Below are 14,011 nucleotides of genomic sequence, written 5' to 3' on the forward strand. Positions count from 1 at the left end.
ACATGATTTTTTACCCTCCTTTAACACACCAGCGAATAACAAAAAGTGTTCTACTCGTATTAACATTCAGTAAAGTAAAATATTTCATTTTCTTCACATTCAATTAAGCTACATTGACAATAAGTGTGAGAATAAAATCAAAGCAAGCACTTTATTCTACATTGTCTAAAAATATCTCAAACAAAAACCTGAATCTAATATTCAAATCCAAAACCTAAACAAAGATCTACAATAAAAAAATCAAAACCATTTTGACCCACTGAGGTAGATTCAGACACGTTTTATTTTATCCTACAATTCCGTGTTTTCTTGAAAATTTGATAAAACTTGGTGTAAAATATTGTGCACAGTAATTTCTAATTTGATGTGTTGTTCTTCATACCTTCCTTGATTATTTAGTTAATTTCTAATTTGTACAAGTCAGGGGAAATAACTCAGTTCTATAATTTCACAAAAGCTGAAGTTTTTGCAAAGAAAATATTTTTTTCATTGTACATGTGTTACAAAAATATAATGTCTTTAAGCCTATGGCTGCCAGAACTGTAAATGTAAAATTCTACTGCATTTGCCTATGAAGTTTTTATATAAATTATGTAATAGTTAGATGGTAAGAATTAAACTATTCAACACAGCTCTGTATTGAGCGACATACAAGAGACTGAAGCTATTTAATTCTTTTCTTATTTGTGACTTACTAACTTTGTCAATGACCTACTTTTTATATGCTTGCACTTCATTTTTTCAGATAGACACAACATTGAAATAAATGGTGAAATAAACGCTTTTTGAAAACAGGTTTTTTTACTGAATGTATTTGTGTATAATTCTGACTGAATGTATTTGTTCATAATTTTGAATGAATGTACTTGTGCATAATTTTGACTGAATGTATTTGTGCATATTTTTGACTGAATGTATCTGTGCATATTTTTTTAATGAATGTACTTGTGCATAATTTTGACTGGCTATTCTTATGCATAATTTTTAATGAATAAATTTATGCATAATTTTGACAGAATGAATTCATGCATAATTTTGACTGAATAAATTTATGCATAAGTTGGAATTAATGTGTATTTGTGAATAGTTAAAACTCAATGTATTTGTGTGAAATTTTGAATGGATGACTATTAGCATGATTTTGAATGAATGTAGTTATCCATGATTTTGATTTGTTGTCTAGCATGCATGCCTCTTTGTAACTGAATGTATTTGAGAATGATATTGACTGGATGTCTTTAATGCACAAATTTTACTATTCTCTCATGCTAAGCACGATTCCAAATGAATATCTTTAATGCATAAGTTTACGTGAATGACTGTGCAGCACAATGCATAACTTTGGCAAACTCAGAGGCTACATCATCCATTAACAGTTGAACCAAACAAACATGACTAATTACATTGTGAAAAATAAATGACTTTAAAGAATTCAATACAATTCTACAAATACTTTTGAACAGATATGAAAATGAATATTCTACAGATAAATGCTTTTTATTTCCAATTTATGTACAATTGAATATCCCCTAATAATGCTTATATCAATACAACAATAACAACAAAGTAAACATTAAGAAAAAAAAACAAAAACACCAAAACGAAAAAAAAAAAAAAAAAAAAAAAAAACCCGACATGGTTTTTCCTCATAAATTTTACATCAATATGATATAATATAAAGGCTGTATGATATGTGAGGCATTTCTTATTAATGTTATATAGAATATATATGATATTTATTTAAGGCAACTTTCCATTTCACAATGCAACAATTTTAATGCTTTACTCATTTAGACAAGGGAGGTAATTCATTTCATGTCATGCTAGCAACAGGGGAGGTAATTCATTTAATGTCAAGCTAGCCATGTTGGGTTACATATAGAGGATATTGAATAAGTGTCGGTTCAATACTGAATTTATTGCAGGAGTTGAATAAAATCCTATTATGCAGGTCTCTGATGAGCATAATATTGTATTCAAGGAGTTCAATAAATTCAGTAAATGAACCTGCACCAATATAATATTTTATTTATCACATACCCAAAATAAAGACTGTTTTTATTTATAAAGAATCATTTTTACATTGATGTGCCTGAATTTTAATGCTAACATTAAAGTGTCTTTGCATTATGTTTCTATAGCATCAATGGCGTCGCATCAAAATATATGCACGGCCGTGCAATACCATTTTTACAGAGTTGCACAATCGGCACGGGTATGTGAGATATTATGTCACTATCTTGTTTACCATTATCCTGAATATTTAAAATGCATTTGCCCTGCTTAAAATTTGGAACAGTCCATTCAAAGTTTAACGGATTTCAATATAAAATTACAAAAGCAGAGCTACCAATAGTACTATAGAGCCTGGTCAGACTGTACAGATGTGATGGCTGGTCTGCATTAACCGGAGAACCAATATAGGTGCAATCAGGCTAATGGTTGATCAGACTCCTTAGATTATCTGACATTCTGTAGTGCACCAAGATCTGGTGAGCCGTTTATACCCCAGGACTGTTGTAACAACATTGAGTCCGGCTCCTTGTTCCTCTGGTGTGGGCCTACAGCAGACCCGCCTAGTTTGTGCGACTTTCCCGGTGACCCGCTCATCTTCCTTGTAACTCTATAGGAAAGACAATCAATTATCTATGCAATATGTCAACTTTCCCTGTTACTAATTACCGCAAAAACAATTATAGATATACAGTGAATCATCCAAATTAAAGTTAATAGAAAAACAAATTAAAAGAAAAATATTTTTCTAAAGTACATGTAGGTAATACACATCATTAAATTGCCTATATTACAATAAAATTATGACAATAAATTTTTTAATTTCTAGTTTCTAAAGGCAAAATAATAAAAGTTAAACTCCCAATATTTCGTCATCCAAGTTTTATTTAATAAATCAATTTCTGTTCTTAAAATATGGAAAAAATTATCTTCCGATAAATACTTATAATTAAAGCCTACATCGCGCATAGTCACAGGGCTTTATTCTCTAATTGCAACCTCAAGAACCACCATATATACCAGATCATGTTTATTTTCCGTCTGCCAAGAAATTGAACTATCATTTCATTAAATCAAAGGCGTTGTACCTATTTCTTTCTATGGTCATAAAGCCCTCTGTTTCAGTAATATAAATGTATACAATTTTCTTTATAACAGTACCTGTCTTTGTGATCTTTATTCAATGGTATACCAAGATCTCTTCGATTTTCTGGAGGAATCTGGAACTGTGATTGAGGTTTGAAGTCTGTTTGAGTATGAGACCTTGTGAGAGCTTCCACACGACGAAATGAAATACTGTTATCACCTGAAATAACCAAAATATTGAATTAGAAAATTCTCACCTTACATTGAAAGTATTGAATTTCTATTGTTATAAACTGAAATGAAATACTAACTGAAATACTGTGTAATCAATTGAAATATCGAAATATTGAATTTATACTGTTATCACCTGAAATAATGAAATACTGTTATCACCTGAAATAATGAAATACTGTTATCACCTGAAATAATGAAATACTGAATGAAATACTGTTATCGCCTAAAATAACGGAAATACTGTTATCACCTGAAAAAATGAAATACTGTTATCACCTGAAATAATGAATGAAATACTGTTATCACCTGAAATAATGGAAATACTGAATGAAATACTGTCATCACCAAATCTAATTCAAATCAGATCATCGTTTTTCGCTCCGTTACTCTTTGCTACCTAGCAAAGGGTAGTGGAGCAACAGTTAGAAAATGATTTTATGAGATTGTGTTATCATCTGAAATAATGAAATACTGAATAAAATACCATTTTCTCCTGAAATAACAAAGGACTCAAACTGTAAATTATGCTACAACAATGCACTCAAAATTGTTATCTATTTCCCATATGATGTCAACAACAAAAAAAACACAACAAAACAAAAAATGATGTCGGGAAAATTATTTCAATGTAGTTCACAATATCTTTATCAAATCTGTTTTTTATTAGCAAGATTAGATGGAAATAGATATTAATGTTTCTTGCATTTAAGTATAATAAAGCAAAAGTTTATCTTTCAAATGCTTTGAAATTATCACTCAGGTTTATCGGCTTTTGTGATAATATTCCTGCGCATTTGAACTTGAACCATGAATTATTCTACATAGATGCCCTCAAAAATTATAATCTTTTTCCTAATAAGAGTATTATGTAACTACATGTATAAAACTTTACCTGTTAAATCTCCCATCAATGTTGTATTTACACGCTGAAGTTGCCCTATTTCCCCAAAATTTGGAAATTTTTTTGGTTGAAGTAACCCCAAGTTTGGAAAAGGGGAATTGGAAAATTTTTTTGGGAAGTTTAATGATGAAACAGGAATTATCAAACTCCCAAAATTGGGCTGACGGGCCGGATTTTGGAGGTCATCCGGGGACTTTTTTTAAACCCCTTTATTGGTTTTTTTTTTGAAAGTTTTTTCCCCGCGACCTTCTTCCCCCTGGGTCTTTAAAAAATTTTTTTAATTTTTTTTATTTTATATTCGCTAATTTAATATATTTTTTTTTATCAAAATTGGGCAGCAATTCTGGGATGAAATTTTTATCCCAAATTTGGGCTGCAAATTAATGAAAATTTTTATTACAAAACTGGGAAAAAGGGAAAAAAAATGATATTTTTATCAAAAAATTGGGGCAGCTTTTTTGGGAGAAATATATTTTAAAACCAAAAAAAGACAAACAAATGTAATGATTTCCCTTTTTTTCAAAATTTAAAAGGCCCAAAATAAAAAGCCTTTTTTTTTCCCCAAATTGACCCGCTTAATTTGGGGGTGATAAAATTTGATCCCAAAAATTTACAGCTATGGGAAAAAAATACATGTAATTTTTTTGATTTAAAATTAACCAGCAAATGGGATGAAATTTTTTTAAATTGGGCAAATAAATTTTAAAATTTTAGCAATAAGGGTGGATTCGGTTTTGTTAACTATTTTAAAAAGGGAAAAACAGTAATTAAAAGTTTTTAAAGACGGTTTAAAAACATTCATATTTTAAAAATAAAATTTTTTACCCGAAAAATTTTGGGGAAAAAATTTTTCCAATTTAAAATTTTTTCCAAGGAAAAAAATTAAAAAAGGGAAAAAAGACAATTTTTTAAAAATTTTTGATATAATCCCTCATTGTCTAATTATTTTAAACACTTCTAATGCATAGATGCCTAGAATGTGTTTTCACTTTCAAAATAGTCCATTAAAATTTTTTTAGCTAAAACCTATGAATAATCAACAGTAAACAGTTATAATTTATATCAACAAATTTTAATACATGGTTGAAATTTTTTATGTCACATAATAAAAATGGTCTTCTGATTATGTTTTGATTAATCTGCCCTCACATATAAGCACAATCCAAATCTGTTCAGAAACTGCATGTATAATATAAATACAAATCACCACAAAAACACAGCACACTTGATCTTAAAGCAAAACAGCTTACATTATCATATTAATATTTATACACATACAATATTATATTTATTTTTTATTATTTACCCATTTCATTAAAAAAACCCCTGCATGTATGTAAAAGTTTACTTTTTTTGGGGTAATCGGGGACATTTATATATTACTAATTATACATGGCTACTGTCCCAAATTTTTGAAAATTTTAAATTTTTTATTTTTTCTTTGAAAAAAGGGGGGGTGGTTTGCCCGCATTAAAATTTTTTTGTTTAAAAATTTTTGCCCCAAATTATTTTGGTCCCCTTTTCCTTTATATAAACCCTTATTTTTGGGAAAAAAACTGTTTAAAAATAAGGCCATATAATTTTTTCCAAAAACTTTAAAAACTAAAAAAATATCCCATTCTGTACAATAAAAATTGTTTGTACCTATACATTAAAATTTTAACCCCACAGGAATTTTAAAAATTTAACTAAATATTAAAAAAATAAAAAACGGGAAAAAAAGAAAAAAAAAATGGCCATTTAAATTTTTAAAAAAAGACCCAAAACTACTTTTATTTAATTTTGGGGTTTAATCATTTTTTGGTTTTAAAGTGAACCCAAAATTTTTTTTAAAAGTTTACTTTTTTTCAAAAGGGGAAAACCCCGAAAAAAGGTCCAGGGCTTTTCCCCCTGTGGGTTTTTTTAAGGACTAAGTGGAACATTAGTCCCAAAGTAGCCCAAACCCCTTTTTTAGCTTTAAAAAACGGTTTGAAAATTTTTTTTTTCGATATTGTGGGTTTGAATTTTTCCCGGGGTTTGGGAAAATTAAAAAATTAAAAATCAAATCTTTTTGGGTGAGACTTTAAACAAGGTTTCCAGTGTAAAGAGTGGGTTTTAAAACTTTCCCTGTTAAAGAAAAACCCGGGGAAGCCCTTTTGGAACTGGAGGGATTTTCTGTTTCTGTAAACCCTTGGAAAAAATTTTCCCCTTTTTGAAAAAATCTAAAAAATTGATAAAACCCCTTCTGGAGGAAATCGCCCATATGGGCAAAAATGGTTTGGCGAGTATAAATAAAACTCAAAATTTCACCCCAAATCTGAGTCAAAGTTGAAAAATCCAACCCTTTAGTTTAAAAATTTAAATGGGGAGACCTCCAAAAATTTGGAAAAAAATTGAAAAAAATAATTTTTAAAAATAGATTAAAATATACAATAAATGGGTCCCTTGTGGGGTTAAAAACATTTTTGGCTATCAAGAAAATTTTTTCAAAAAAGCCATGGAAACAAAAGCCTGTTTAAAAACCCCTTAAAAGAGTTAAACTTGGGCCAAGGGAAAATTTTCTCATTTAAATTTTTTAAAAAAAAACAATTTTTTCTTTATTAGGTAAAAATTTTGGTTAATTTTTTAAGTACAGAAAAAACAAAGATATGTTTGTAAAAAATGTATGCCCCCCATTTCCCCGCCAATGTCATGTGAAAAAGGTTATTATGCATGACTTTCTGACCCAGTGATCAAAACAATTAATAAGGGTTATCAAGTATCTACTGGTCATAATGACCTTAACCTTTGATCCCTTGACCCAAAAACTCAATAGGGGTCACTGCTGGTCACGGACCCAATCATCATACAAAGTTTGAATTCCTAGGCCTAAGCGTTTTTAGTTAATTGATTGGAAACCCCATTTTTTTTTTTTTTGACATACAAGGTCAATTTGACCCTTGACCTTTGACCCCTTGACCCCAAATCAATAGGTAAATCCTGCTTGTCATGACCAATCACCATACCAGTTTGAAGTTCCTAGGCCAAAGGGTTCTTAAGTTTATTGATTTGAAAGCATTTTTACCTACAAGGTCAAATGTGACCCTTCAAAACCTTTGACCCCTTAAACCCCAATATCAATAGGGGTCATCTACTGGTCATTGACAATCACCAATACCAAGTTTGAAGTTCCCTAAGGCCTAAGGGTTCTTTAGTTATTGATCAGAAAACTGTTTTTACCTAAGAGCGTAAATGTGACCTTGACCTTTGACCCCAAAATCAATAGGGGTCATCTACTTGTTCATGACCAATCACCAATATCAAAGTTTGAAGTCCCCTAGGCCTAAGGGTTCTTTTCCCGTTACTTGATCGGGGAAACCGTTTTTACCTACAAAGTCAATGTGACCTTGACCTTTGACCCCCCTTAAACCCCAAAATCAAGTAGGGGTCATCTGCTGGTCATGGACCAATCACCATACCAAGTTTGAAGTTCCTAGGCCTAATGGGTTCTTTTGTTAATGATCAGAAACTGTGTTTTTAGCCAAGAAGGTCAATGTGACCAGTTTGACCAATTGACTCCCCTTGACCCCAAAATCAATAGGGGTCATATACTGATTCATGACCAATCACAATACCAAGTTTGAAGTTCCTAGGCACCTTAAAGTTCTTTAGTTATTGATCAATTAAAACGCGTTATTGCTTACAAGGTCAATGTGACCTTGAACCTTTGACCCCTTGACCCCAAAATCAATAGGGGTCATTACTGATCATGAACCAAAATCACCATACCAAGTTTGAAGTTTCCTAGGCCTTTAAGTTCTTAAGTTATTGATTGGAAACCGTTTTTGCTTACAAGGTCAATGTGACCTTGACCTTTGACCCCTTGACCCCAAAAATCCAATAGGATCATCTACTGATCATGGGGCCAAAATCACCATACCCCCAAGTTTGAAGTTCCCTAGGCCTTAAGGTTCTTTAGTTATTGATCGGAAACCGTTTTTGTTACAAGGTCATGTGACCTTGAAAATTTGACCCTTTGCCCAAAATCAATAGGGGTCATCTACTGGTCATGAAATCACCTTTACTAAGTTTTGAAGTTCCTGGTTAGGCCTTAAGGTTCTTTAGTTATTGATCGGAAAACCGTTTTTGCTTACAAGGTCAATGTGGACCTTGACCTTTGACCCCTTAACCCAAAAAATCAATAGGGATCATCTACTGATCATGACCAATCACCATACCAAGTTTGAAGTTCCTAGGCCTAAGGGTTTACTTTAGTTATCACTCGGAAACCATTTGGTCTACGGACCGACGGACCAACGGACCGACGGACCGACTAGTGCAAAGCAATATAGCCCCCTTTTCTTCGAAATGGGGGCATTAATAAGTAAAAGAGTGAACTTATTACTGACAATAATATTATACAAAGTACATGTATTATTTTAAGCTATCATGATGTAGTTTGAACAAATTAATCTACAGAAATTTTCTTGTTTTTTTCTTTTTTTTTTTTTGTTTCCTTTTTTTTTTTTAAAAGGGGAAATAAAGGCTTTTAATTACTACAAGAAAATGTTGGATTTTCTAAAACTACAACATTAAGAAAGTTAATTGAAAATTACAAGGAACAGCATGGAAAAACTAAAGATATGAAAATATTTTTATACCATACTGTTCTTATTGAAGATAAGTCATTTATTTTATAATTTGTACAGATTACAAACTAAGCTGATGTGCATTAAAGGATTACTAGTCCTTATCTAGAAATTTAACTAAGAAGAAAGTATTTGTTGCTTTTCTAAATTTACATGTAATAATGATTACAAACTAAATCTCAATCACATAATATGTTTTCTTACACTATTTATATTTCATTACACTATTAACATATATCAGATTATGTAGAGATTAATTATTATTTTAGTATAATAATTAAGCAAATATTAAATATATTAATGAGATAGTCAATTAGCGTCTGCCCGCCTACCAGATTAGAATACATCACAGATACCATAAAATTCCTACTAAACACCCCTCTCCTAATAAAAGTCCCCCCACCAAGAATCCCCCAAGATAAAATCCTTTTTTAACATTAATATGAAAACCAATGCTTAACAGTCCAAGCATATTTACAATGATTTTTGGATTTAGGACCTTATTTAAAACTGTGTTTTAATAAATGCCCAACCCCACCCCCTTTAGATAATGTTAGGTTAGAGGTCCCAGGGGGCGTTTAATAGGAATTTGACGGTATATAGGTACCAGCCTTGTGTCGGATTCTTTACGCACTACAAACGGTCGAATTGTTTTATGTCTACAAAAATAAAAATATTAAAACAAAAAAAAAATTTAAAAAGGGGGATTTCAAAAGTATTAAACATAGCATAAGTTACCAAGACATTTAGACAAAAATGCCAAGTTTCAGATCACTGACAGTGCCAAGTTCAATTCAATTCTGATTCTAGTAGAAAATTAGATTTTAAATGTCACAAAAATCTGACAACAATGTCCGAAAAAAGGTTAATAATCCCTCACCACAGCGTAAAACTTGCATATAAATATAGAAACAGATGAAACCTAATAAAACAAGAATAAAATGTGTTTTCCAGATAAATAAACATAACATAATTATTAAGAGTATCAAAAATCAACTAAAAAAAAAATAATAATAAGAAAAAAAAATCATAGATTTTATACAGAAGTACCATGGAAAATCAGTTCAAATCACCATAGTTATATAATCTAGTAAAAGAATTCTTACAGCCTTAACCAAGGTTCTGAATGTTTCGTTTTTTCAAAGACTTTGATAAAGAAATGGTGTATAACTTATAATACAGCCTACCTCTCATCTGCAGACTTGACGCTAGAAACAGTATATTTTAAATAAAATTATATAATAAAAGTTTTTATAAAATAGTACATTGTATAAAATAAAACAGATTATCACACACCCGTGCCGATTTTGCGACTCCGTAAATATGGTATTGCACGGCCGTGCATATATTTTGACGTGACGTCATTAGCGTTACACAAACATATTGTAAAGACGCGCTTAATGTTAGCGTTATACTACAGGCGCGTCAATGGAAATTTACTATTATTTCACTTTAAATGGTCTTTTTTTGGGCATGTGATAAATAGAATATTAAATTCGTGTAAGACCATTACAGAATTTATTGCACTCGTTGAATAAAATAATATTATGCTCGCCAGAGGCTCGCATAATATAATTTTATTCAACTCGTGCAATAAATTCAGTATTGAACTTACACTCATTCAATATCCTCTATTTATTAGAACTTTTATCTTATTTAATATAAGCAATCTTTTCAATAAAAACACAAAAACTTTTCTAAGCTTTTAGCATTCTTAGCTTTCACCATTATAAGTCTCCTTCAAAAAAAAAATAACGTTTATAAAACAAGAAATGATGAAACATCCGTTTTTTTTTTTCCGTTTTTTTTTTACAAAATTTAAACAATTCTAATATATTGACGCTGTTTGTTATTCATGCGTAACAGTATACAAAAATTTCAAAATTTTTCCAGTCCTAACTTTCCATTAGTGTATATCAATTAAAAATCAGTCAGGGAAATTTTATTGTATCTAACAGGTCCCTCCCCAAAAAATTCAAAAGTCTATAGATTGAAAGCTTTCTCCAGCTCTTGTTCAAAGTCATGTTTTTGTTACATATACATACCGACATACATGTTTTGAGCAATATAGACTCACTTCTTCAAAGAAGGACAGAATAACTTTCATTAAGATATAAAAAAAATGCATTTACTTACACTGATAACATTTATTTAACTCATTATTTCATTAAAAGTTCAAAATTACTCTTTTTCCTTGGACATAATACATTTATATAATTTGCTTGAAAAAAAAAAAAAAAACCTCTCTAAAAGCTCAAGCAAAATCATCTGCGAGTATAGTCACATAAAAGGGTGCAAGTGCTTTCATAGTATTCTTTTAAAATTTCATGCCATTAAAATTTATATAAAAAAATCTCACTCTATGCTCAATTTATGAGCTGATCAGACTATTGAACTCTTAATAAAAATCATGATGAAAACCAGACATATTTCTGGCCATTAAACTGTTTCAATCAGTCCAGTCTGTAGGTCAATGCAGTCTTAACAGACCCTATAAAGTCCACAGTAAATAATTGTTGCCTAATAGTAAAGTATATAACACTTACAACATAATAAAAACATCAAAACTCCATTATTCTGATTAAAAAACATACAGTTAAACTGTTAGTATACAGCCATATGATATCACTTTATATACAAGATATCAAATTATCCTCATGTATATAAACAAACAAAACTATTCTACAGTAAAACCACGTGCTTGAAGACCAATTGTGGTAAGGAATTAACATCTTTTCTTCACAGCAAAGGTCACTTGGTGATATGGTAGTTTTAACTGTATAGGAGGCTCTAACTGGTGCCTCTTACTGTACAAATGAGTAAATAAGTAGACATCTTCCTATTATTAAGTTAGCTGGATAGATCCCATCACAGCCATGAAAGAATTCAAAGTCCCTTGCATGTGAAGCAAATACACAGTATGGAGGGACAAATGAAAGTCATTTGATGAATGAGCTTCGGTCCCCCACCCCCCATCTCTAGGAGAAATAAAAGTAGCTTCCCCACCCCAACCTCCATCTTTAGGAGAAATAAAGGAGCTAAAGGAGCTTCCCCACCCCACCCCCATCTCTAGAAAAAAAATAAAGGAGCTTCCCCACCCCGCCCCCATCTCTATGAAAAATAAAGGGAGCTTCCCCACCCCACCCCCATCTCTAGGAGAAAAAAAGGAGCTTCCCCACCCCTCCACTTTCTCCACCATGTGTATACATGTATAATCAGTTATAGTATTTGAAATGTTTTATTTGTGAACAAAGAAAGGATACTTCAAGAGACCACTGCAATGGATCTCCCAGAGGTGATCTAATAAGACAGGTTTGGAAGAAATATATCAATACAATCATACATAGTCAATATAACATTGTTTTCCAAATCCATATCTATTTCTAATATTATAATATCTTTTAACCTCTGAAATGATCAAATTACAAATTATTTAAATCAAATATAAATTGACAGAATTGTGCAGTGTGCAAACTAAACATTTCCCCCTTTGAAGCATAAGATCAAAGTTGACTTTATATGGCTGTAAACTATCAGAAATGTATGTCCGTATGTGTGTCTGGCTATATAGATCACTCTGCTGCATGCAACATGCAGTTACCTCTTGCGTTCTGACCAATGTTCAAGCTGCGTCATAGGCACATCAACAAGTACCTCGTTCAGCTCCTTTAACGGCTGTAGGAGCCGTGACCTGTCATAATCGGGGAATCATTAGCTTGTATAGAAAAATCAGCAGGAAAACATGATAAATGTTGCAAACATTTTAAACAACAACAAGAAATGAGAAGTTCGGGAATCATGCATGTCCTGGGGTGACCTACACCTACACAACATGCAAACAACAACAATAAACAACAATAACAACAACAACAAAAACACAGCAATGCCCCTTTCATCTCTATGCTTAATATGTGATGACATGACATGAAATGTTAATGATTTGAGTCATATAAACAAATTTCTTCATAAATTTTCAAAAAAAAAAAAAAAATTCTTTTTTAAATAATGATGATTTTTGTATGGTGTTTATACACTTGCCAAGCCTTTCAGATAATCATATAGGGTTTTTCAATATGTTCAAAATGAAAAACTTCAACAATTATGTGCTTAAAGACAGCTATATATATATATTAAGTAGTTAAATTTTCGTACAAAACTTTATAGTCCAAAATGTTACCCCTGTTAGCTCCCCTCCTCTGTTCACTGAGTCACAAAGAACTTACTTCCTGTTAAACTTTTAAAACCACTTATCAATGTTACACACAAAAGAGTATCACTGTATTATATAAGTATAACCACTGGTCTCTGGATTGCCGGTCCAGTATGCTAACCGGCAATCCATAGACAAGTTGTACGACTCCCGGCTGTGGTGTGCCGATTTTTTGTGAAATTGAGCCATGGCATTTGATGAAAATAGTTCTGTGGCAGTTTTGCTCAGAGCCTATCAGAAATTTAAATGACATTGCAAATATAACAAAATGTTTATTCCCAACTTCCTGTTGAGTGTTGACAGTTCACAAATTTATCATTTAAAAGTCAGGAAAAATCAGCAATATGCTTAAAGCAGAATGCCTCCAGATGCGCCAAAATATATCAAGAAAATTTAACTGAAGAAAATTGTACTATCACACGAGGGAAGTAAAAAGCATGGCAAGTGTTCTTTGTGAATTTGTTAAACAGTGGTACATATACATTTAGACAGATATACATATATATAAGCATAAATGATGAAATGGCAAAGACATAGCGTTGTGTTTAACATGTGCTCGACATTTACCTGTGTGAAGATATATAAGTGTTAGTCCTTTGTAAAAACTGTGAAGGGTCAATAAAATAAGTGCTGTCAGCAGGGTTCGATATGGCATTAGGGTGAGCAAAAGGACGGGTATAACTCTCAGAAACACTGTAAAAAGAAAACATTTGAGCCGCGTCATGACAAAACCAACATAATGGGTTTGCGACCAGCATGGGTCCAAACCAGCCTGCGCATCCGCGCAGTCTGATCAGAATCCATGCTGTTTGCTTACAAACCCTATTACAAGTAGCGAAACTGATAGCGAACAGCATGGATCCTAATCAGACTGCGCGGATGTGCAGGCTGGTCTGGATCCATGCTGGTCGCAAACCCACTGTGTTGGTTTCGTCATGACACGGCTCAATTATATTTATA

The 14,011-nt window shown here is 31.7% G+C and overlaps 2 protein-coding genes across 4 annotated transcripts in view; both read right to left on the reverse strand.

Moving 5' to 3' along the window:
- Window positions 1-2,227: 2,227 nt before the first annotated feature.
- Window positions 2,228-4,268, reverse strand: LOC132749954 (uncharacterized). Its single transcript, XM_060739898.1, has 3 exons — window positions 4,226-4,268; window positions 3,175-3,319; window positions 2,228-2,623 (listed from the first exon to the last, which is right to left on the reverse strand). The coding sequence occupies exons 1-3, from the start codon at window positions 4,239-4,241 to the stop codon at window positions 2,461-2,463; spliced, it is 324 nt and encodes a 107-aa protein (XP_060595881.1). The 5' UTR covers window positions 4,242-4,268; the 3' UTR covers window positions 2,228-2,460.
- A 5,031-nt stretch (window positions 4,269-9,299) lies between these two features.
- Window positions 9,300-14,011, reverse strand: part of LOC132749955 (receptor-type tyrosine-protein phosphatase F-like) — a 31,979-nt gene continuing 27,267 nt past the window's right edge. The window contains exons 21-22 of one of the 3 annotated variants that reach the window (XM_060739899.1): window positions 13,619-13,744; window positions 9,300-9,500 (exon numbers count right to left, since the gene is read on the reverse strand). In XM_060739899.1, the coding sequence (XP_060595882.1) occupies window positions 9,395-9,500; window positions 13,619-13,744 (232 nt within the window). In that variant the 3' untranslated portion in view covers window positions 9,300-9,394. Of the gene's footprint in view, window positions 9,501-12,311; window positions 12,533-13,618; window positions 13,745-14,011 lie in introns of those variants that run through there. The other 2 variants (XM_060739901.1, XM_060739902.1) reach the window with 2 other exon arrangements.

Source organism: Ruditapes philippinarum, unplaced genomic scaffold (genome assembly GCF_026571515.1).
Source record: "Ruditapes philippinarum isolate M1 unplaced genomic scaffold, ASM2657151v2 ctg1783_1_1_1_1, whole genome shotgun sequence".
In the NCBI taxonomy this organism is placed as follows: domain Eukaryota; kingdom Metazoa; phylum Mollusca; class Bivalvia; order Venerida; family Veneridae; genus Ruditapes; species Ruditapes philippinarum.